This window comes from Loxodonta africana, chromosome X (genome assembly GCF_030014295.1).
Source record: "Loxodonta africana isolate mLoxAfr1 chromosome X, mLoxAfr1.hap2, whole genome shotgun sequence".
Classification (NCBI taxonomy): domain Eukaryota; kingdom Metazoa; phylum Chordata; class Mammalia; order Proboscidea; family Elephantidae; genus Loxodonta; species Loxodonta africana.
In genome coordinates, this window is record NC_087369.1 from 110,202,225 (window position 1) to 110,228,361 (window position 26,137).

A 26,137-nucleotide genomic window follows, 5' to 3' on the forward strand; every position below is an offset into this window, starting at 1 on the left:
ATATATTTGCATTCTTAAAGTTTGGACTTGTAAAATGATTTCAGGTACCTGTGGATCAGGTGAAATTTATATGAACTCCAACACTTTGAGCCTTGTTATATAAACATTGCTTTAATGATAACCTTACCTACTTGCTATACAGGGATTAGGGGAACTATTTGTTGAAAGCCTAGAACATCATAATCGTTCCTTCTTATACCACCCATGCCGTAATGTTTCATCTGAATGTAATGAGCATTAGAGGACTGGATAGGCCTGGTGTACATTTTGAATAAATGTCTTGCTTGGTCATGGCTTAGATTCTCATGGGCCATATTTCGGTCAGATTCTTGGCAACATAAATCTGCTTGTTTGTGCTACTTTGCGAATCAATCCCCCAACCTGGCTAGCAGAAATGTTACCATTTTATGTTTGAAGGAACTAAGGTAAATAAAAAATAAAAATAAAGAGAACGATTAATCCATTTGAATTCAAGTCAATGCAGAAAGATTTATATTTCCCTCCTTGTTATATAAAAAGTAGATCTCAAGCAATGTTTTATCTCTTAGTGGTATGCATACCAAAAATATAATATTTATATTTTGAGTATCCAAAGAGCCATTACCTTGAATCTTTGTGTCTTTAAATCACAAAGTACACATGACTTCTAAGGCAGGCAGCATTCGGTTTATTCAGAAAACCTTTTAACATGTCTTGTGCAGTCAGTTAATCTGTCAGGCTGATAAAATAAGTTATTCATACTCCTCCTCCTCTTCCTGTGCATATAAGCTTTTATTTAATTCAGTTTGAAATAGATTGCTTCTGCTTTTCATTTCCTCTTCATATTTGTGGCACTGTCTTTTATGCTCTGTTCTTTGCTGACATAAAATATTAATCTACATATCATCTATGAAGATTGCTTTCTCCACAGTAGAGGCCCAATATGTTTCACCACATAGAAATTGTCTCTTCTTGTTTATTCTTTAAATCTATACCCAAATTTCCATATGTCAATTTATCCACAGATATTTGAAATTTAAAACTAAATAATTCTGTGGATAGAATTATTCATGGGCATTGCCATTAAACACTAAATTAAGATAATTTAGATGTAAACTAAATAATAAAAATTATACTTCTTTAGCTATCAAGCAAACAAGGATTTGGATTTTATTCTGTTCTAGTAATTGTCCTAATGGGAAAATAGGTATTTTAAATGTTTATTTTCAGTTTTTCTTCAATATAATGTCCCAAATATTTAAAACAATAAATCTATCCCAAGACTATGTTTTTAGAATTGACCTAGCATATCAAATTTGACTCCTTTCTCCAAATGTTCAATACAACATATAAACAACCAAGAATGAAAAGTTCTGCTTTGAAGGCCAGAGTAGCAGGGATGAGGGTCTGGGGACAATGGTTTCAGGGGACATCTAGGTCAGTTGGCATAACAAAACATATTAAGAAAACGTTCTGCATCCCACTTTGGAGAGTGGCTTCTGGGGTCTTAAACGCTAGAAAGCGGCCATCTAAGATGTATCAATTGGTGTCAACCCACCTGGAGCAAAGGAGAATGAAGAACACCAAAGGCATATGGTAAAGATGAGCCCAAGAGTCAGAAAGGGCCACATAAACCAAAGACTCCATCAGTCTGAGACCGGAAGAATTAGTTGGTGCCTGGCTACCACCTGTGACTACACTGACAGGGAACAAAACACAGAATCCCTGATGGAGCAGAAGAACAGTGGGATGCAGACCTCAAATTCTCATAAAAAGACCAGACTTAGTGGTCTGACCAAGACTAGAGCGTCCCTGGAGGTCATGGTACCCAGATCCTTTGTTCGCCCAAGACTGGTGAAGCCAACTCTTCAAACAGGGATTGGACTAGACTATAAAACAGAAAATGATACTGGTGAGGAGTGAGCCTCTTGGCTCAAGTAGACACAGGAGACTATGTGGGCAGCTCCTGTCTGGAGGCAAGATGAGAAGGCAGAGGGAGACAGGGGCTGGTTGAATGGATACGGGGAACACAGGGTGGAGAAGAGGAGTGTGCTGTCTCATTAGGGGGAGAGCAGCTAGAAGTACATAGCAAAGTGTATATAAGTTTTTGTATGAGAAACTGACTTGATTTGTAAACTTTCACTTAAAGCACAATAGTAAAAAAAAGAATGAAAAGTTCTGCCAAACTTGGATTGGTCCTCTGTCACAAAAGTCCCAATAAAATACACATTAGGGAGAGAGAGAATGTAAAATATAGGAAATTAATGAAAAGTCTCCAATTCTTAAAAATTACCAGCTTGATGCTACCATTAAACTGGTATTAATTCACTGTGATTACAAGTAATCACAACTTTAGTAGGCGATAACATAGCATATGAGAATATGAAAACATGTTCATAAAGAAAATCATCACGTCAGATTGCACTTCTCACACCTCACTTTCTCTTTCAATCTTTTTATCTGCTTAAATATGTGATGTGTAAATATTGAGATGTACATGGTAAAATAATCAAGTTATTTAGAATTTTGTAAGTTGTTCAACCAGATACAACTCTCCAAACTGATGCATTAGCAGAAAAAATCCAGTCAGTAAATAAACTTAAACATAACTCTCATTTTGTAAAAAAGCTTAAAGCAAAATTAGCAGAACACTAGCTTTGGGGAACTTATATTTATGATAAAGACAGAATATTATTGAAATTAGTTCATATTTCTTACGGAATTTTTAAAATCATGCTTTCATATATAAAAATGAATTAACCTCTGCCCAAAATAAACTTGATTCATGTTTTGAAATTGTAATTATAATGTCTATATGCACATATAATATATTATATATATATAAATATAAACCCTTTGGAAATGAAATATCTTTGTCTCCAAACTACACAGTAGCATGTGTGCAGAGTCTAATATTTTTAGCAAGTTATATTCATATGCAAGGACAAAATACCCTACGGAACTCACAAAATTGATTTCCAATAATGAAATAATATCTTCAAGTGTGTTAGTCAAAAATGTGTCCGGATACTATGTTAATTTATACTATAACAGATATTTTAATAAACTACTGTTATCTTTTATGCTGTGACAAGTTTTTTAATTTGTTTATAATAGAGCAAAGAGTTTGTTGGAAATGTGAGGGAAAGTTTCAAAAATTCTTTAAAATGTGGCTTCTTTTTAAAAGAAAATTTTATTGTAATATAGTACATGTCTAATTAATTTGCGATTGATTCCTGTTATTTTTCTACATGTACTACTCAAAAAGGTTGGTTGACAAGCCATCCAAAACTTCTAAAATTGGATAAACTGATTAAAATAAAATCATATTCACTTTCAAAAAGAAGAGATTAAAAACTTAAATCCTTTAGTAGTGTACAGATTGGACACTATTACCTTGAAGGCATGTATTTTACGTGTCTGCAATAAATCAGGCAAAGGAACATGCCCTAAAAGTCAATTTCTTTATGGACCCAAACACTAGATACACCCCTAAGTCCTATTTTTAAATAGTCTTTATATAGGGTTTATTTTTTATCTGTTTTGTCACTTCTAATAATTCATTCACTCAAGAACAGATTGAATATTGAAAGGTGTGAAATGTTTGAGAACTGCAATTGTTTCAAACATTTTGTACAGTTTAGAGACAGATTTCAGAAACATTAATTGCTTAGCCTTTTCTTTGACAAACTGAAAAAAATAATGGATCCAACCCTTAAGCTTCTGCTTTTGGAATTTCTCAAGATCATTAAAATTTGTATATTATCATAACTGTTCCATGTAACTCTCAAAGCAGTGTAACCAGGGGCTTGGGAGGAACTTTAAATGGACTATAAAACCATTTATATCGCCACTTTTAGTTTCATGAAAAGTTGAGAGTTTTTCATGATTCACATTTCTTAAATTCCTCCTTAAGAGTCAGCACAATCTGTATAAAAGGTATCCTCTCCCTTCAATACCCAAACTAAACCAGAGGAATGTGAAATGAACATTTCTCCCATTAGAACAGTTTTACAATGTGATTTGTTGTTGTTCTTAGTTGTCTTTGAGTCATTGGTGACGCCATGTTTGTAGAGTAGAACATCCGCATAGGGTTTTCAAGGCCACGACCTTTTGGAAGCAGATCTGTTTTTCGAGACATTTCTCCGGGGGGGGAGGTTTGAACCAGTGGTGTCACTAGGGTTGGTGTCACCCAGTGTGGTTACTCATGGTGTCACTCCCCCATGCTAATTACCACAATATTGTAGCTAAAACTCAGAAAATTAGACAGTCAGCCACTATAAAGACGCCGGCAGCAATGAAAACAATGGGGTGTGCTTGTAGCATGTGCAGACGAAACCACATAATTTGAAGATCCATTGTAATTGGGTAATAATGACAGCTCTGAGAGGAGACATTATAAGGTTCACAAAGTAAGTTAACAGAGAGTTTTAGGTTTGTAGCTATATTGATATACAAAAGCTGGGCTTATGAAAATTTTTTTGATGATATAACTATAGGAATATTTTTATAAAAAATAATAAATTTCTGCTGAAACATTGCACAAAAATTTTGTAGTCGTTTTGGTGTCACCCCTCTGACAGTGTCACCTGGTGCAATACACAGCCCCCACATTCCCTCAGTAACACCGCTGGTTCAAACTGCCAACCTTTTGCCTAATAGTCTAGCATTTAACCATTTGTGCCACTCCGGAACTCCTACAATGTGATTACTCATTGCCATCGAGTTGATTCCAACTCATAGTGACCCTGTAGGACAGAGTAGATCTGCCCCATAGGGCTTCCAAGGAGCACCTGGTGGATTCACACTGCTGACCTTTTGGTTAGCAGCCAAAGTCTTAACCACTACACCACCAGGGTTTCCAATGTGATTAAGTGAAGTCAGTACCAGAAGAACAATAGAGGACAAAATGATGTGATCATGAGAGTCTTTTTCTCTAAAGTGTCTAGCCCTCTACATCTCAGAAATTTTCTTCTCTTAATTGTAACTTCCAAAAGGAATTCTTATGACTGGCTAGATTCATTCCACGTGATTTTGAACCCCTGAAAACATCTAGGCTAGATTTTGAGATGAAAATTTTTTTGCCTTAAATCTTTAGGGAAAAGAAGGCATTGGATTCCATTTCTCATTAGGAAAAACTAAATTACAAATTAATATTTTTTCAATAGGAGTGAGCATATTATTTGGATTTGCCACAGCAAAGTTTTAAATCTCAAAATGTGCTCTGCCCTTGTGAGTTGTGTATGCATAGAGGTAAATTACATTTAATATTTGCCTAATTTGGAACTTCCAAAAAAATACATTCTAACAAGCATTAATCATTTGATATTCTCTTCAATAAAACTTTGCCTTTGGCATATAGGTTTGGATATACATATTGTTTCCATCTCTTGGAAATGGTCAATAAAAAGAGCATTTGAGCAGTTTTGTGGTGGAGAAAAAGTGAACTTTAATTCTAATTCTTCCTCAAGCTAGTTGTATGGGTCTTAGGCAAGGCACTTCATTTTTCTCGACCTCATTTCCTCATATGTAGACTGAGGATGTTGAATCAGAGGGTATTCTAAGGGCTCTGATCCTTAGTCTTTGAACTCATTTTATGTTAGATAAAATTTAAGTTGTAGCTCTATGCTTTGAGGTGTTTATGCTTTGAGGTGTTTAAACACTGGCAACACGAAAAAAAAAAAAAAGCATTTTAAAGTGTTATTCATTGTAGCGACACTAAAGATTTTCCCAAATAAAAGGGTTGAAAATATAGTCAATATCCTGTTGACTAGAAATGTTTTGTGATGAATAGGAAAAATTAGTTGATTTCAGAAATTTAAAAAAACATACAACCCTAGATTATGAAAGTAAAGGAGCTATTTGGTGTTATGACATAACATGAGTTTGGTCAAACAAAACTTGATTAATGTGGAAAATGGAAATTGCATATACAGTTAAAGTATTTTCCTTTAATTTCTAAGATTTTATTAATTCCTAAAAAGGCAACACTGTGACTTTAGTTGTTGCCAATTTTGAAATGCATCTTTCTTTGATCCAGCAGTAGCCTAACATCTATAGAAACTTAAGGCCCCGAAAGATATGAAAGGAAAGTTTAATATACTAGGATGAAGAATTTATTTTAGATTTACATCATTGCTTTCACTGTAAGTAAGATGCTCATTACATCAATCACCTCACAGCTTTTGAATTTGCAGCTTAACCTTTCACACAATTTGAACAGAAAATTTGATTTGAGCTTCACTATTTTTGTGGATCAGACTCCATGCAATCTACATAAGTACAATAACGCTGAAGCTTATTAGTTTTGCAATCAAAAGAAGATGCACTGGGGTGATTTGAATTATACATCAAAAAGAATTGAATCTTTTTGGCACATTGTGTAGAATGTGTTAAAATTGGCATTATTCATAGAAAACTATGTATTGGCTTGTTAACTTGGCATTATAATTTTCAAGTACATTGATTGTTTCTTTGTTTATTCCATACTAATTCTGCTATATTCTGTGACCTTCAGTACACACTCTTGTGACTCTGCATAGGAAAATAAAGAGGAAGTTGTTCTCAAAATTTAGCTCATAATAACTTAGAAAATGTGTTAGGTTTTAGGTGAATTGAATCTTGATTTACGTTTCTCTCTGTATTAGGAAGTATAATAAGCATTGTAATTTACTGAGTTAAGGAGACATAGAAGATGAATAGCTATAAATACTTATACAAATCATTATCCTTCAATTTGACTCTAGTGGCAAAGGTATCTCATTAGTCCCAAACAAATTCCTTTAAAAATATTTTCAATTCTTACTTACCCTAAGGAACAATGACCTTTATTTCAAAAATGTCTTTACTAAAAGTAGTTTTATTATATGACTTTAAAAATTATGCATGATAAAACAACTGCAGCTGTTACTACTTTATTGAAGTAAATGGCAATCATACATTGATGCATGATGCTTGATCAACAAGCATTATGCCAACAGTATCAATTTTGTGGTGAGCTCTGTTGACCTTTAAGCTATGCAAGCATTATCTGTTTACCGGTAACTCTCTTTAACAACTAACCAGATGTTTCTAGTGCAGATAGAGTACTTAAATATTTATGTTAGAATTATAAAAAATATTAAAATATAAGTGTATAGGAGAATATAACATTATTTGGCATTTTTCCCATGGTAATGTGACTTAAAAAGGAGCTTCTTTGTTAACTTTTAAAAATTTTGTTTCCTTTAAGTTGAACTTTGCAGTACAGGAAGTGCAGTGATTTCTATTGTTTTAAGTTTATTAACTCAGATATTTGTGGGGTCATTAATTTACAAAATGATATAAAAACCTCGATTATACTTCAAAATAGCCATTTATACAAACATACATTTTTATATTAATATAGCATTTATATAAGTAAAAATAATGATACCTGGACTATTCACCGTGCTTTGCTATAATTAATTTAATGGTACAATATTTAATAACTTGAAAACATTGTTTTCATTGAAAACAAATTTTATTTAACTTGTTAAATATATTCGTTTTTTATATTAGTAAAATTACAGATCACATTACACATAAATGTATTATGCACATATTCATAATACAGAATTTGGTTGAATTAATTCATAGAAACGTTAATTTCCATCACAATAACTCCACATAAACTGCAGTAGCTCAAAGGACGAGGATGGTGGTGGCTCTGCCAAAATCTTGAGCAGTGTGGATGCTTCAAAAGTATCAATAATAAAAACTTAAACTTTAAGAAGTGGCCTTAACTTTATGGACACATTTGGAGATGGGTTTTCTTTTATGAAAACAAAAATCCTCAAAATTATATTGAATATTACTTCATTTTGTTGTTATCATTTAATGATACATATACAGCATTAGTGAGGGAAAGTGGTTTCCATTTTGACCGTGTCTCATGTGATGAATTCAAGCGTCTTTTCAGAGTTAGCCTTGAAAATTTTCTGCAGAACCTGCTTATTGTTCTGAATTTTAAGAAAAATTGATCAGTATTCATCTTTGGTGGTTTATGAACTAGTTGGGAATTCAGGTGGGAATTAAAATATCCTGGAATAGGTTTTAAAAATGTGTTTGTTTTCTTTTTCATGGTTGTCATTTCACTTGTTTTGCTCCTTTTATTTGTACCGCCATACCCTTAGAAATAAGTCTTTTTACCCTTAGAAATAAGTCTAGACTCATCACATGCATTTTTTTTTCTGACCTTTTCAGTTACCATATTAGAAAGGATTTTGATCATTAAGGCCTACATCACACTGATATTGCAGTCTTAAAAATGAAAAGCAATCACTTTATCCCTTATTTGCCTAAAGCAGCCTTTCTCTTTTCACTCCAGTGTGTTTGAAAACTCCACGTGATGCATTAAGTCAAATAATAAACTAGAATAGAGTGTGTGTGTGTGTGTATGTGCCTGTGTGTGATTCTTGTCATTGAAGCAGAGAACGATTTCTGGGTGAGGAGTTGTAAAATTCTATTTAGAAGGTCAATCTTACCTAAATTGTCAAGGAAAAGAACTGGGTTTTAATTCTATTTTATACTTCAGATAATAGTAAAATTAAATTATATTGCTTATAAATGAAACAACTTATCATGAAAAATAAATGTGTTGGGTATATGTCAATGACATCCCAAAAAAGGTTGTGCAACTCACTCTCATTAATCCTTATAATTGTATAATCTTTTACCTTCAGTTTTGTGTTTATTTCTGACCTATTCCTTCTGTCTAAGAATTTTGTCTTTAGTTTCATTACGGTGCCCTGGTGGCGCAGTGGTTAAGAGGTCAGCCGCTAACCAAAAAGTTGGCTGTTCGAATCCACCAGCTGCTCCTTGGAAACCCTATAGGGCAGTTGTACTATGAGTCTGAATGGGCTTGACAACAATGGGTTTGGTTTTTTTGGTTTGGTTTCATTATATTCTAATTTCATTCTAAATATATTTTTAAACAAGTTCCAAATATTTAGCATTTAAGTTTTTATTCTGATATGACTATTATATAAAATATCTTAAAATACAGAAATAATTAGGGAATAATTTTTCCCCTTGGCCTTAAAAGTTTTACAAATATTAAATTTGAGTGTCATCTGTCCAGATTGACACATACCCGAGTTTTTATAAGCGTGCAATTATTTCATACAAAAATAAGCTTCACTACCTTGGGTTTCGATGGCACTGGGTACCTGTGAAGATCAAGCACAGTCTCACACAGTTTTGAAGAGGGTCACTTAATAATGCAATGCCTGAATTTGTCTAGAAAATAATGATAATCCCTAATAGCTCATGTTCTAATTGTGAGAAATAATATGGAATTCTAGTTTTGAAAACAGCTGTATTTTAGGAAAATTATCTTAAACTATTGGGCCATTCTCATGCTAATGCCTATTAATTTTTGGTCTTTTCCCATTACTATTTTCTGTACCAGAATTTGGGGTCAGAACAACCTGTTAAGTCAAAAACAATGGCATTTCAATAGGGAGCTATACTGTGCCATCACAGGCAATGAAGCAAAAGAGATCCACTGAGGTCTAGCAATATGCTGAATTCAAGAGCACATTGCCTTTAGGAAAAGAACAAATTATTCCTTCTCAAGATGCCAGCAAATATCATTGCTTGAGTCTGATTTTAGAAAAACATATCACAGAAGACATTTCATAGTCTATCAGTCCCTTACCTCATTAATCTCAATCATAGACTCTGTAAAATGAAGTTGAAAATATATTGCTGTATGTTAAAATTTACATTTATTTTTTATGTTAACAGAATGTATTAGCAATAAGAGAAAATATTTATTGTGTTTAACTTTATTAAAATCTCTTTTAGCTTTCATTCCTGGACTAAAGAAAGGTACAGTAGAAATCAACGCAATTACTGTGATTGATGCATGTTTCATTATAAAATAAGTTGCTTATTTGTGTTTGTTTTAAGAACTTTTGGCCTTTTCACTTTCTCATAAAACATTGCAATTTCAACTGTTTGCTTCAAACACATTTTTAGTATGTTAAAATAAGCTGATGGCTACAAAGGTGTTCAGTCAACTGGATATCTTTTTTACTGAAAAGTTTTTTTCCAAGTTATGGGTCATCAATTTTTAGATAGCAGATTTAACGTGACCCTATAGTTATTTATTTGACTTACAGTAGTTGCTTTCAAATTACCTACAAATTTAATATTCACTTTTTTCCTCTAATAGTGTAAGTTTTTGGCATTTTATCTGAGGAGGCATTGAAAGTTTAGTTGTTGTTTTCTGAATTACTTACTCCAATTTGATCTTTAAATTGTATGTAAGTGTACATACCTAGCAAAACAATCCAAATTTACATACTTTGTGAACCTGTAAATAATACGTAGGCTGTATTTTCTTACCAAATTATAATATAAAGAATACATGAGCATCTATACTAAATTAGAGAAGAAAGATAACAGAATCTTTAAATCTGGAGTTTAAGCAATCAGTTAAAATGTTTATAATTTTATAGCACTGATAAAAATTTTAAAATGTGATATGATATTTTGAATGTTTCAAATATATTTGCATCCACTGTATATATTCACCCATTTCTTTGTCATCCACCCTTTATTTGGAAATGGATATGTCATATTGTTCCATTGCTGTTTAAAACAATAATTTATTTTACCTTCATACATTTTTATTTTAAATGATAATTTATAGTTTCTTGATTTTGTGACTAAATAGAAATAGTACTCAAAGAATAAATCTTCCCGAAATCAGTCATACATCTTAATTGTTATGTAAAGAAGAACTTCAACATTAATATTTAATTTTTACATATTACCTATACTAAAAAAAAAAAAAGTTTTTTTTTTTTTAATAGCATGCTTAATTAGCATTTGATATTTTAAATGTTTTTAAATTTTGATGTGGTCTTTTTATATCATGTTGGAGTAGTCCTCTTGTGAACTTATATAATCAGTTCCTATGTTCATGATAATTTTTGGCTGTCATCTAAATAGTAGAATCTCAAGCAGAATATATTATTCCTCTTGAAAGCTTTGCGTATTCAAAGTTTCCATGGTTTATTTCAGATTAAAGTAGATCTAATATGTTTGCTTTTTACTTTCTCTCTCCCCTTCTTGTTAATTTTTAGGCATTCCTGATAGATACTTTTCATATTGACTTGGCTGTGGTTATGATAAAAAGTTAAGGTGTTTTGATCATAAATTTTCAGAGATATAGTGGAAAGAGTATTTGAATGTTTGTCAGAACACCTTCAGTTCTAGTGCCAGTTCTGCACCTAACTAGATGTGTACACTTGGCCAGGTCATCTAAACTTAGACTCTCAGCTTTCTTTTTTTCTTGTTCCATTTTAAAACTCGCAGTAATCGTATTTATACCTAAGCCTCAGAGAAGTTGTGGTGATGAAGGATAATGCTAATTATAATAAAATGTACAATAGCTAATATTTGAGTGCATACTATATTCCAGGGACAGTTCCAATTAATATTACTATAATATTTGCAACAATCCTATGTGGCAGGTTCTACTATTATCTCCACTTTTCGGAGTGAGAAACTGAAACAAGAGAGGTTAAATAATATAGGAATGCATTTGATAATCTCTAAAGCACTATACCTTTTGTAATGTATTACTATTACTTAGATACTTTGAACCTTCATCAGTAGATCAATGAGTAATGACAATTTCAATCAAACTCAGACTTCAACTTTTCCTTTAATTCAACCATATTTATATAACATATTCATAGTGCAGATGGGCTCTGACTCCAAGCTATACTGAAATTCCATAGTAACATTTACAGTTATCTTTTATGACCATTTCCACACCATGTCATGTACAACCATTTTCCAGTGTCAGCCCATTTGACTAGACTTGGTATTATTTATCTCACGTACTACAATTCCTTAGGCATATTTCATATTTAAATGTTAGTACATAACAGGGAAACAAATTTATGACCTTAACTCATTAATATATGGATCTCAGATAATTTCATTCATTAAACTTTTCTATTGAGGGATGACTGATTAACAGCCATGACATTGATTTATTTTCTAAAATATGTAGGCTTTTTCCCTCATAGTCAATTAGGTGTATGCATGCAAGGTCCTTGTAGTAAGATAACTACTCCTACTTCTGGAGGTGCCTTACTTGTGTCCAAAGAGGAGATGGCAAACATATACTTGTCAATTCATCCAGGACAAATTATTTTATACCTTGTGAGCAAAATACTAATTAATAAGCATTAATAAACTAATACCTTTCATTGTGTTTGTTTGCAAATGTAGTTTAATTTTTTGCACTTTTTAAATATAATGGCAAGAGTTTCATCAATAAGATATCAATTACATTTTCTTCTGTCAATGAAGTTTAGGGTTAGAAAGCAATAGAAAGTCAACTGGTTTGGCTACCTGCAGTCATTTATCTGTTGTTCATACTAATGCTTCAGTTATCCAAGCTGATTTTGGACATATTCTTACAGTGTTTCCATAGATAATCCTTACCCTCTTGGCTCTCAGATAACTCTTGTCTGTTCTTGAGTTCTTTTTCATAATTATTGTTAGTACTTAAGGATCAACTGTAACTTACTGTAGACTTGAAATGTTGACTTTGAATCAGAGACAACTGCTTAGGGATGGAGGTGTGGGGGGGAAACAGGTTATGGTTGAGGATTCAAAGAGAGACTATGGGAAAATAGATTCTCTCTCAGCCAAAGGAATCACCTGTCTTCATCTAACTACGTAGTTAACGAGAGTTTGTGAACATAAAGCATAATTCATTCCTATGCATCATAGATATGGAGCCTTTCAAATGTCAATTAGTGAAAAAAGTAGTATCTTTTCACAGAGTATCTTTCGTCATGTCCAGGAGTTAATGAAAATTCATGTGTAAGTTTCCAAGTGACAAATTTATAGGACAGGCTATAATATTAATTCATTCATGCTAATTTAGTATCTTGCTAAATTCCCCAACCAAAGAACTAAATCAACATGAAGTTTTGTTAGTTTTGTTTTAGATTATTAATAATAGACCCTAGAATGTCATAGAAAAATATTTGTGAACAGAATTAAGTCTTATGAAGTGCTAGCATTTGGATATTTTGGCATCTAAAATTGCCTTCCTCAAATAATATATAACAAGTTAATTCTGCCATATTCATTATATATTGTACATTGACAGATGGAGCTAGAAAAATGTGCCTTATGATAAAATTATATTATTTTAATACTTTTTTCCATAATGAAGAAAAAAGAAGCAAATTTGACATTATTTATCATAAAAATAGACTACTGGAAAAACATATTATCTTTCCGAGGCTACATTATCATTCTGCTAAAAACCTTTGGCATAGCTTTCAAACGTGGCCTGTGCAAAGAAAATGTATTCTTTAAACTTCGTGTTCTGGGTTTACACTATTTGTCTTTTTTTCTTTTCTTTTTTTGAGCCCTAGTTGCACAGTGGTTAGAGCACTGGGCTGCTAACCTGAATGTCCACAGTTTGAACTCACCAGCTGTTCCATGAGAGAAAGATGTGGCAGTCTGCTTCCATAAGATTACAGCCTTGAAAACCCTGTGGGGCAGTTCTACTCTATCCTATATGGTCATTATGAGTTAGAATTGACTCAATAGTAATGGGTTTATTTGATCTTTTTGATCTTTTTTTTTTTTTTTTAATCCATGTAGGTGAAATAAATGTCATTGCTAAGTGGCATATTAGTCAGCTGCTCGTTAGCAAAACATGGCTCAAAAGTTTAAATGAGCCATAAACATTGTGATAGTTCTAACTTTGCATTTCTGCTTTAGCTAATTAGAACAGTAATCCCCATTTCATACAGAACGATTTTACTATACATCACTCTTGTATTACATTGTTTTGAAATTGACTCTTTTCCCGACTCAGAAAAAAGATACTGTGTTTCTTTACTTTCACTTGCAGCTATCACATCAAAAGCTGCCCTCCTACCCCCTTATGAATATTAAGAACAACTGTGTGGTGTATCTCCGTATATCTCCTATGTGAGAAAAATATTTTAAACCGTCCATTTTAAATATTAGTAGCCCTTTCACACAGAAGACTACTGATACGATTTATTACAAAATACATACCTTTCCATAAAATTTGTTAAAAATAGTCATATAGTATTTTTTCATACATACATCAAAATCCGTGTTAATAATTTGAGCGTTTAAATAAAGTTAATGAAAAATCTGCCTAATTTTTTAAATCTAGAAGTACAGGTGTCCAGTACTCTCCATATGACAAAATCAAATAAAAACAAAACCAAACCCATTGCCATCAAGTGGATTCCAACTCATGGCGACCCCATGTGCTTGAGAGTAGAACTGCACTCCACAGGATTTTTGGGCTGTAATCTTATGGAAGCAGATCACCAGGCCTTTCTTCTGTCGTGCCTATGGGTGACCTCAAACTGCCAACTTTACAGTTTGCACTATCCAGGTAATAAGGCAGATAATAAGCAAAACCAGCCTATCTGCTGACCCATAGATAGTTAAAGCAGGTTTTTTACTACAAGAAGATATCTGTGCTGATGATTCTACCTCCCCATGTTCTGACATTTTGTTTTTTCCATCCTCATTGAAATCTTACACAGCTTTCATGGACTAATCTAGGAAATCTTTCATGGTTACCCAGCCGAAGTGTGAGTATCTTCAGCTGGGTAATCTTGTGTTACCTTTCTCTAAACGTCAATTGTATGAACTGATATTTCCAACTCATTTGATATATTTCATAAAAGATTTCATATTATTTCTATGTGTACACTCAAGATGAAAAACTTGAGAGTAGGAATCATTTCTAATATTTATTTGTATCCCTAAGCACGCAATAAATAACTTACTGAGTGAACAAATGTGAGCAGAATGATTAACTAGTCAAGTCCACAAAAGAAGGCCCACTACTGTGGAGATATAGCCACACACACACGCATACATAGGCAGAGTCACAAACAGTAGGTTGAGTAGTTGATGCCCACTTGGGTTATCATTTTTGTCTATCTCTGCTTTCCAACTGAAGTTAGTTTTATTATATAACTTTGAACAAAAAAGCATGAATACTAAATTCTTGCAAATACTTTGGGAGAATTCAAAAAAGCTGGCTCATATACTATGTTTTTCACTGTTCAAACATTTTCAATTTTGTTTACTTGTAATTCAAGACCATTAAAAACATTATGGGAAAACTATTCTCAAATCTAATCATTTTCTCTTTACATATGTAATTGACAAAATACATTTTAGAGTTTACTTGCCTTCCAATTATTAAAATTCACAGTTGACAATTTTGGGGAATGCAACACTTAATGAGAAATATTTCATTAAACTAATGGAATATTGAGATTTGTATAAACTTGCTTTTTGATTCACTCTTTTTTATTTTATTGTGCTTTAAGTGAAAGTTTACAGTTCAAGTTAGTTTCTCATGCAAAAATTTATGCACACATTGTTATGTGACCCTAACTGTTCTCCCCATAATGTGAAAGCACACTCCTCTTCACCATGTATTTCCCCTGTCCATTCAACCAGCTTCTGTCCCTTTCTGCCTTCTCATCTTGCCTCTGGACAGGTGCCACCCATTTAGTTTCATGTACCTACTTGAGCTAAGAAGCACAGTCTCCACAAGTATCATTTAATGTCTTATAGTCCAGTCTAATCTTTGTCTGAAGAGTTGGTTTTGGGAATGGTTTTAGTGTTGGGCTAAGAGAGAGTCCCGGGACCATGTCTTCCGGGGTCCCTCCAGTCTCAGGTCATTAAGTCTGGGCTTTTTACTAGAATTGAGTTTTACACCTCACTTTTCTCCTGCTTCCCCAGGGATTCTCTGTTATGTTCCCTGTCAGGTCAATTATTGGTGGTAGCCTGGCACCATCTAGTTCTTCTGGTCTCAGGCTGATGGAATCTCTCTAGTTTATGTGGCCCTTTCTGTCTCTTGGGCTCATGTTTTCCTTGTGTCTTTGGTGTTCTTCATTTTCCTTTGCTCCAGGTTGGGACCAACTGATGCATCTTAAATGGCCACTTGCTAGCTTTAAGACCCCAGATGCCACTCACCAAAGTGAGATGCAGAAGATTTTTTTAATAAACTTTGTTATGCCAATTGATGTAGATGTCCCCTGAAACCATAGTCCCCAGACCCCTGCCCCTGCTACTCTGTCCCTGGAAGTGTTTAGGTGTATTCAGGAAACTTCTTAGCTTTTGGTTTAGTCCAGGTGTGCTGACATCTCCTGCACTGTGTGTTGTCTTTCCCTTCACCTAAAATAGTTCTTATCTACTATCTAATTAGTGAAAACCCCTCTCCTTCCCTCCCTCCACCCTCTCGTAACCATCAAAGAATATTCTCTTCTACAGTTCTGATAATAGTGGTCTTATACAATATTTTTCCTTTTGCAGCTGACTAATTTCACTCAGCGTAATGCCTTCCAGATTCCTCCATGTTATGAGATATTTCACAGTTTCATCCTTGTTCTTGATTGTTGCATTGCATTCCATTTTGTGAATATACCATAATTTATTTATCCATTCATCTGCTGCTGGGCACCTAAGTTGTCTCCATCTTTTTGCTATTGTGAACAGTGCTGCAGTGCACATGAGTGTGCATATATCTATTCGTGCGAGGGCTCTTATTTCTCTAGGATATATTCCTAGGAGTGGGATTCTGGACCATATGGGACTTCTAACTTTTTAAGGAAGTACCAAATCGATTTTCAAAGTGCTTCTACCGTTTTACATTCCCACTAGCAGTGTATACGTGTTCCAGTCTCTCCACGACCTCTCCAACAGTTATTATTTTGTGTTTTTTTTTTGATTAATGCTAGCCTTCTTGGGGTGAGATGGCATCTCATTTTAGTTTTGATTTGCATTTTTCTAATCGCTAATAATCATGAGCATTTCCTCATACATCTGTTAGCTGCCTGAACGTCTTCTTTGGTGAAGTACATGTTCATATCCTTTGCCTATTTTTTAATTGGGTTATTTTTCATTTTGTTGTTGAGGTTTTGCAGTAGATTTTAGAGATTAGATGCTGATTGGATTTGTCGTACCCAAAATTTTTTTCCCAGTCTGTACATTGTCATTTTACACTTTTGGTGAAGTCTTTGGATAAGCATAACTCTTTGATTTTTAGGAGCTCCCAGTTATCTAGTTTCTCTTCTGGTGTTTGTGCATTGTTAGTAATGTTTTGTATTTTCTTTATGCCATGTATTAGGGATCCCAGCATTGTCCCTAATTTTTCTCACATGATCTTTATCATTTTAGATTTTATATTTAGGTCTTTGATCCATTTTGACTTAGTTTTTGTGCCTGGTGTGAGGTATGGGTCTTGTTTCATTTTTTTTGCAGATGGATATCCAGTTATGTGCACCATTTTTTAAACATGCTGTCTTTTCTCCAATTAATGGACTTTGGGACTTTGTCAAATATCAGCTGTTTATAGGTGGACGAATTTACATCTGGATTCTCAATTCTGTTCCATTGGTCTATGTATCTGTTGTTGTACCAGTACCAGGCTATTTTGACTACTTTGGCAGTATAATAGGTTCTAAAATCAGGTAGTATGAGGCCCCCAATTTGTTCTTCTTCTTTAGTAATGCTTTACTTATCCAGGGCCTCTTCCCAATCCATATGAAGTTGGTGATTTGTTTCTCCATCTCATTAAAAAATGCCATTGGAATTTGGATCAGAATTGCATTGTATCTGTAGATGGCTTTGGGTAGAATAGACATTTTCACAATGTTGAGTCTTCCTATCCATGAGTAAGGTATGTTTTCCCACTTGTGTAGGTCTCTCTTGGTTTCTTCCAGTAGTGTCTTGTAGTTTACTTTGTATACATCTTTTACGTCTCTGGTTAGATTTATTCCTATGTATTTTACCTTCTTGGGGGCTATTGTAAATGGTATTCATTTGGTGATTTCCTCTTTGAAGTTCTGTCTGTTGGTATAGAGGAATCTGGCTGATTTTTATCTTGTATCCTGATACTTTGCTGAAATCTTCTATTAGTTCCAGTAGTTCTCTTGTGGATTCTTTGGGATTTTCTGTGTATAACATCATATTATCTGCAAATAGAGATACTTTTACTTCTTTCTTACTAATCTGAATGCCTTTATTTCTTTTTCTGGCCTGATTGCTCTGGCCAGGACCTCCAGCACAATGTTGAATAAGAGTGCCGATAAAGGACATCCTCCTGTGGTTCCAGTTCTCAAGGGAAATGCTTTCAGACTCTCTCCATTTAGGATGATGTTGGCTCTTGGCTTTGTATAAATGCCGTTTATTAAGTTGATGAATTTCCCTTCTATTCCTATTTTGTTGAGAGTTTTTATCATGAATGGGTGTTGGACTTTGTCAATTGCTTTTTCAGCATCAATTGATAAGATCATGCGGTTTTTGTCTTTTGTTTCATTGGTGTGATGGATTGCATTGACTGTTTTTTTGATGTTGAACCATCCCTTCATACCAGGTATGATTCCCCCTTGTTCATGGTGAATTATTTTTTTGATAAGTTGTTGAACTCTATTGGCTAAAATTTTGTTGAGTATTTTAGTGTCTAATGAGGGATATTGGTCTGTAGTTTTCTTTTTTTGTGGTGACTTTACCTGGTTTTCTTATCAAAATTATGCTGGCTTCATAGAATAAGTTTGGGAGTATTCCATCCTTTTCTATGCTCTGAAATACCTTTAGTAGTAGTGGTGTTAACTCTTCTCTGAAAGCTTCATAGAATTCTCCAGTGAAGCTGTCAGGGCCAGGGCTTTTTTTTATTATTATTATTACCTTTTTAATCTCTTCTTTTGTTATAGATTTATTTAGTTGTCCTACCTCTGTGTTAGTGTAGGTAGATAGTGTGTTTCTGGAAATTTATACATTTGGTGCTCCCTTAAAAAGCTAGAAATAGAACTACCATATGATCCAGCCTTTCTTTTGTCAGTTTGGTCAATGGTTTATCGATTTTGTTGATCTTTTCAAAGAACCAGCTTTTGGTCTTGTTAACACTTTCAAATTGTGTTTATATTCTCTATTTCATTTAGTTCTGCTCTAAATTTTATTATTTGCTTTCTTCTTGTGCCTGAAGGTTTCATTTGCTACTCTTTTTTCTATTTGTTTGAGTTATACAGTTAATGTTTTGATTATGGCCCTTTCTTCTTTTTGGCTGTGTCATTTATTGCTATAAATTGACCTCTGAGCACTGCTTTTGCTGTGTTCCAAAGGTTCTGGTAGGAAGTGTTTTCATTCTCATTTGATTCTGTGAATTTCTTTATTCTGTCTTTAGTTTCTTCTATAAACTAGTAGTTTTTGAGCAAGGTGTTGTTCAGTTTCCATGTGTTTGATTTTTTTTTCCTTGGTTTTTCTGTTATTGATTTCTACTTTTATGGCTTTATGGTCAGAAAAGATACTTTATGATATTTTGATGCTTTGGATTCTGGTAAGGCTTGCTTTATGGCCTAATATGTGGTTTCTTCTCGAGAATGTTCCATGTGCACTAGAAAAGAAAGTATACTTGGTTCCTGTTGGGTGGAGTGTTCTGTATAAGTTTGTAACATCAAGTTGTTTGATTGTGGCATTTAGACCTTGCGTGTCTTTGTTGAGCTTCTTTCTGGATGTTCAGTCCTTCACTGAAAGTGGTGTGGTGAAGTCTCCTACTATTATGGAGCTTTCTATCTGTTTTCAATACCGTTAGAGTTTGTTTTATGAATTTTGGAGCCCTGTTGTTGGGTGCATAAATATTTATTTTGGTTATTTCCTCCTGGTGTACTGACCCTTTAATTATTATATAGTGCCCTTCCTTATCCTTTATGGTGGATTTTAGTTTAAAGTCTATTTTGTCAGAAATTAATATTGCCACTCCTGCTTTTTTAATCGTTGTTTGCTTGATATATTCTTTTCCATCCTTTGAATTTTAGTTTGTTTGTCTTTAAGTCTAAAGTATGTCTCTTGTAGGCTACATATAGACTGACCATGTTTTTTTTTTTTATCCATTCTGTTACTCTCTGTCTCTTTATTGGCACATTTAGTCCATTTATATTCCATGTAATTATTGATATGTATGAGTTTAGTGGTTTCATTTTAATGCCTTTTTTTCTGTGTGTTGTTGACAGTTTCTTTGTTACGCTTTATTTTCTGTGCTGAGTTGTTTTTGTTTATGAATTTTCTTTTCATCTTTTTCATTGTGGTTGATTTTGTGTTTGCTGAGTCTTCATGTTTTTCTTCTTTTATTTTGTTGTGTAGGATTATTAGTTTCCTTTGTATTTACCCCTATTTTTCTAAGTTCAAACCAATCTTTTATTTCTTTGTATCATCTTGCCTTCCTTTCCATATGAAAGACCTATGACTACATTTTTTAGTCCTTCTTTTTTTGTTTTAACATCATCTTTTACATATTGACATCTCTCTATTCCTATTTTTAACTTTTTAGCTTTTATTTATTTTTGTGACTTCCCCATCAGGGTTTATATCTGGTTGTTCTGACCTGTGTTCTAGACTTAGGTTGTTATCTGATGTTAATGGATTTTCTAACCAGAGGACTCTCTTTAGTATTTCTTATAATTTTCGTTTGGTTTTTGCAAATTCCCTAAACTTCTTTTTATCAGGAAATGCCCTAATTTCATAATAATATTTGAGAGACAGTTTTGCTGGATGTATAATAATTCATTGGCAATTTTTTTTCCTTCAAGGCTTTTTATGTCGTACCATTGCTTTCTTGCCTGCATGGTTTCTGCTGAGTAGTCTGAACTTAGTCTTATTGGCTCTTTACAGAGTCCCACATAATTCTTAGTGTTTCTTAATTTTTTTTAATTCTTTTATCTGATTTTTCCTCAATAAGTTGATGTCAAGTTATTTATCTTCAATCTCACGAATTCTGTCTTCCTTTGCCTCAATTCTGCTCCTATGACTTTCTATTTAGTTGTCTAATTCTGAAATTTTATTGTTAATCTTCAGGATTTCTGTTTGCTGTCTCTCTATGGATTCTTGCAGCCTGTTGAATTTGTCATTGTGCTCTTCCAATACCTCCATAAGTTCATCTATTGCTTTGTCTGTGTGTTCCTTGGTTTGTTCTACATTTTGACTGATCTCCTTCCTTAGCTCTTGAAGAATTCTGCATATTAATCTTTCATATTCTACCTCCAGTAATTCCAGGAACTTCTCTTCCTCCAGAAGATTTCTAGACTCTTTGTTTTTGGAACTTGCTGAAGCCGTCATGGTCTGTGTCTATGTGATTTGATATTGACTGTTGTCTCTGAGCCATCATGTTATTATATTTATTTATTTTATGTTTGCTTACTGTGTCCTAGCTTCTTGTTTTGTTTTGATATGCCCAAATAGGCTGCTCTTGTGAGCAAGCTCGATTATTGGTGCCTTTGAAGCTCTAATATCCTGTTACCAGGTGGTTAGATCTGTTACCAGGCATGCGAGCTCAGGAGTCCATTTACTTTTCTTGTATAGATTCAGGTCAGATGTCCAGGTAGTCAGTCACCAAGTGTGTGGTGCAGACTCTCACCTACAGTTGTAGTTGGGCAGGGGTGATTGGTGTTGGCACATGTATCTGACTGCAGTGGGCGGGCATATGCTCAGTAAGGCAGGGGGCTACTAGCTGCCCCTGAGTGTCTGGGAGTAAAGTGTGTCCCTATTCCCTAGAGTGCCTATGTGGGTAAATTTTGCAGACAGACTATGAGCACACAATGCTGTTGGCTGTAAGGACTGGGAGGCACCACTTATTCTTGGACACCTGTCTCAGGTGGCTAGGTGAAGTGGGTGGAGCCACCAGTCCTCAGGCCCCTGATATAGGTAGGTGAGGACCCTGCTTAATAGACTGAGCAGTGCCAAATAACAGGAACCTACCACTCCATCATATAACATACAGTTGAAGTTAGGCTTCAGGTATATACCCTGCTGTACTGTCTTAATGAGGGCCTATGCCATTGAAAATGGGCCCACACAGGTCTAATCAGGAGTGAAAGGCATTCAAAGTCTCTGGACCCCTTATGCCTGTGCCTAAGCAAAGGAGCTGTGCCTGCCGTGATTCCCAGCTTAGTGTCACTGGGAGGTTATTTTTTCCTGTTTGTTAATTTGTTCTCTGTCCAAGGCTGGAAGAATGGCTCAGTGCATGACGCGTTCTATTTCCAGCCCAGGGGATGTGGCTATCTTGATGCTGGCTGGGGACCTGGTGCAGAGTAGGGAGGGGGTAGGTAAATGGGTAAGAGGTTTTCCCCATAAGGGTATTTTTTGATCTGCATGGTAGGTTAGATGCACGTAGTTATCTTTTGCCAATTGACTGCCCCTTTTCACTGGTTCTGGAGGCTTGAGTAGACTCTTCGCTGTTCAGTCTCTCCCAATGCGGAAAATGTGTCCTGAGCACCACTGCTCGCCTCACCACTCGCATCAGCCAATCTGGCCTGCAGAGTGCTGGTTCCTGCTGGGTCAGGTCTGGCAACTCCTCACTGCTTCTGAACCATCTCTCCTTCCCCCTGCTGCTCAATCCAATTCTTCAGCTTTGCCTTTGATGTTCAGGTCTCTTAGGTTGTCATACATAATCATATTACTTGTTTTTCTTTGGTCTTTGTTGTAAGAATGAAAGCAGGAAGTGTCTGACTACTCCACCGTCTTTGCCCCGCCTCTTTTTGTTCACTCATTTAAAAAGTTTTTCTATTTGTGACTTTAGGTAATTATTACCATATTTTACATTTTCATAATATATGTCCTTGTACAAATTAAAACATTAATGCAAAATATAGTCACGAACAGCAGTAAAAAAAATGGTGGATAAGAAGAAATTAGTCATGTTTTTGGCTGTATCTACAAAACTAAAAGTAAAAGTAGCAAGTTAAAAAGCATGACACCACCATCACCAGCAAAAACAACAGATAATCAATATGAGCCTTCCTAAAGACTAAATAGGGTTGCCTTCATTCATGATGAAGTTATGTAGAAATTGCTTTATTCAAGAATACCTAAATTTTATTGCAATTAGAAAATGACTGATTCAGCTCTGATCTTTCTTTATCTTAAACTTTAGTCTGTGGTTACTGTTGTTTCTCTTTCTTTATGAAATGGTTCCCAAATAATGATTCAGTATTCCTGAAATGTTTTTCCTTTTTTCTTTTTTTGACTGACAAAAATCATAAAGTTAATAATTTTAAATTTCTGTGTCTACTGTGAGGCAGAATTTTTAGGTCGAAATATAATTTACAAATATGTATTTTTTCTAGGATACACAAAAATTGGTTACTGAAAAAGCATCTGTCTCTTTAGAGAAATTGTTTATCTCAGACTGTAGCCCAAGAGTCTTAAATTTCAGGTAATTTTTTATCAATGAGCTTGATCAATACCATTAAATGGAAATATGTAATTTCAGATTGTTTATTGGCCATATTTAAAGAGGTAAAAGAAACAAATGAAATTAATTTTATAATATATTTTATTTAACCCAATATATAGAAGTATTATCATTCCAACCTTTAATCAATATAAAATTATCAATAAGCTGTTTTACATTTGTTTTTTCTTGCTAAATCTTTAAATCTGGTATATATTTTACATTTACAGCATATTTCAATTTCATCTAGTCATATTCCATGTGTTCATTAGCTGTGAGTGGCTAGTGACTACTGTATTAGCACAATGTGAGATATTTATCAATGAGTAAGGGTTAATTGCTGGGTTTGGGCCACAGAGAGGAAAGGGACCTAGGTATGCTTTGGTTTGATATTATACCTCAAATAAAGCAAACAAAGAGAATCTTGAAACCTTTGAATTAATGCTTGCTCCTTTAAGAACATTTTCCTTCTGGCTTTTTTCAAAGTTCAAAGCAAAATACATTTGGGAAAAGCGCTTTCGTTGGTTTTTACTGCTATGGGTGATATTGGGAAAAATGTTGAATGTGAGGCACCAAGGGGCTGTATAGATCAAAGTTGATACTTTCAATTGCAGACTTTATGGCATATATTTGAGGCTCTTAAGGACCACAATTCATTGCATTTAGCTCTCTTTGAAATTTTTGAGTAGCTTTCAAGAGAAGCCCTCAGTAGAGAACACTGATTTGCACTATTTAATCTGAAGGCTACACAGGCATGGATGATTTGGGAAAGTGTAATGTAGAGTATTTTATAATAGCCAGTATGTATCATTACCAGAACTAGGAGCTAAAAATTTCTATCCTCTTCATTTAGAATGCAGAACTTCAATTTTAAAAGATTAATAATATATTTAACACGTTAATATGAAAGTCAAGTGTGTGGATTTCTAACAATATTAAATAAGAGCCTATAATTTCTTAAATCTAAAATATTTATATGATGAAGATGTACTGGTGGTTGTGATGGTTAATATTATGTCAACTTAGCTAGACTATGATTCTCAGGGGTTTAACAGACACTATGTAGTCATCTTTCATTTTGTGATCTGATGTGAACAGCCAGCCAATTGAAAGGGGAGTTTCCTTGGGGGTGTGGCCTGCCTCTAGTATTTAAATGGATGTTCTGGCAAAGGTCACTCTCTTTCTCAACCTTCCACTCTTGTTACCTGACCTCCAGTTCTTGGGACATAAGCCTGCAGAAGACTCTACCCTGCCACCTGACCTGCAGATTTGGGGTTTGTCAGCCTCTGCAACCACATGAGCAGAGGTCTTCAGCGTGTCACCTGCCCCCACAGATATGGAACTTGCCAGCCCCCACAATTGTGTAAGCCATGTCCTCACAATTGTGTGAGCCATTTCCTTGAAGTAAATTTCTCTCTATATATGTTTATACACACGGGTTTTTCTTCTCTAGAGAACCCAGACTAAGACAGTGGTCCTCATGATACTAATGCTCACACAACATATTTCCTAGTCTTACTAGGTATAACAATGATTCTAAATGATGCAGTGTGTAAGAGACAACTTAAAATGTTGATTCCTTTGCTCGATAATCAGTTATTAGTAGTCCAGAATACCACCAGGCTAAAAACAGAAAATATCTTACAAAGTGATGAAATGTAACGCTCCTTTAATAGTACAACAGTTAAGTAAATTGATACCAGCTTTATATTCTTAACTACAATCAAATCTAACTATATTATTGCTGACTGGTAAAGATGTAGAAGACAGAGTTTTACTATTATTCAAAATCCAAGTGAGATGTAGAAAATAAACAGTTTGTAGCTTGGAGAAAGCATCTGTTGGAAGCTTTACAGAGTTTCAGTTTACACCAGATTTACAAAGTTATACTTTCTTGCAGTTATTATTTGTTGTTGGGTTGCAAATATAATAATAATCTAGAAAATAAGATAGAAGAAATGTGAAACTTCAGAAAACTCACATTCAACATTTTCTAGATATGGACTCAGATCTTGTTAAGCTTGTTCTAGTGTATATAAAATGGTAAGAATAAGAATATTTTGTAAAATAAACAGAGGAAAGAGAGTCTTGTTATCAAATATCAGGACATATACAGCTTTAACATTAAAATAAGATAGTGTCTGTATAGAAATTGTATATCAATGTGATAAAAGTTACCATAATACACATGTGAACTTACTATGTGATTTAGAAATAATCAAATCCAGAGATGAAGTTGTGAATTATTAAACAAATGATGTTGGGAAAGTTGGCAAAATATTTGGAATAATAAATATTAAACTAGATCATCACTCCGTAATATACATCCAATAAAATTATAGGTAGATTATAAAGAGCTAAATATCAACCAGGGGCCATAGAATTTAGGAGAAAATGGAAGTGAATATTAACCAATCAAAGAAATAAGCCTCATTTTAATTTTGATTTTTTATTATCTGTATAATTGGTGGCAGACTATCCTAGAACAGTTCTAATAAAAACATTTAGTCGAATTACTGAAATTAGTTCTCATGGTGACACTGAAAATCACTGTACCTTCTGGTTAGTTTTACCCAAAACTTCAATCCTAGAGTGGCTCAGTTGTCATTAATTAACAAAACACTGCCTGGTCCAGCACCATCCTTACAATCGTTGTTATGCTTGAGCCCATTGTTGCCCCCACTGGGTCAATCCATCTTGTAGAGGGTCTCCCTCTTTTTCACCGACCCTCTACTTTACCAAGCATGATGTCCTTCTCCAGGGACTGGTCCCTCCTGATAACATGTCCGAAGTATGTGAGATGAAGTCCAGCTATCCTCACTTCTAATGAGCATTCTGACTGTACTTCCTCCAAGGCAGATT

At 34.2% G+C, this 26,137-nt stretch overlaps 1 protein-coding gene across 6 annotated transcripts in view; it reads left to right on the plus strand.

The window, feature by feature from the left end:
* PCDH11X (protocadherin 11 X-linked) overlaps positions 1-26,137 on the plus strand; it is a 799,800-nt gene that overhangs the window by 636,913 nt on the left and 136,750 nt on the right. For 4 of the 6 annotated variants that reach the window (XM_003412695.4, XM_003412697.4, XM_023551412.2 and 1 more), the window contains one exon: positions 9,808-9,831. The exons of the other annotated variants lie outside the window; for them this stretch is intronic. In XM_003412695.4, the coding sequence (XP_003412743.3) occupies positions 9,808-9,831 (24 nt within the window). The remainder of the gene's footprint in view (positions 1-9,807; positions 9,832-26,137) is intronic. 6 annotated transcript variants of the gene reach the window in all.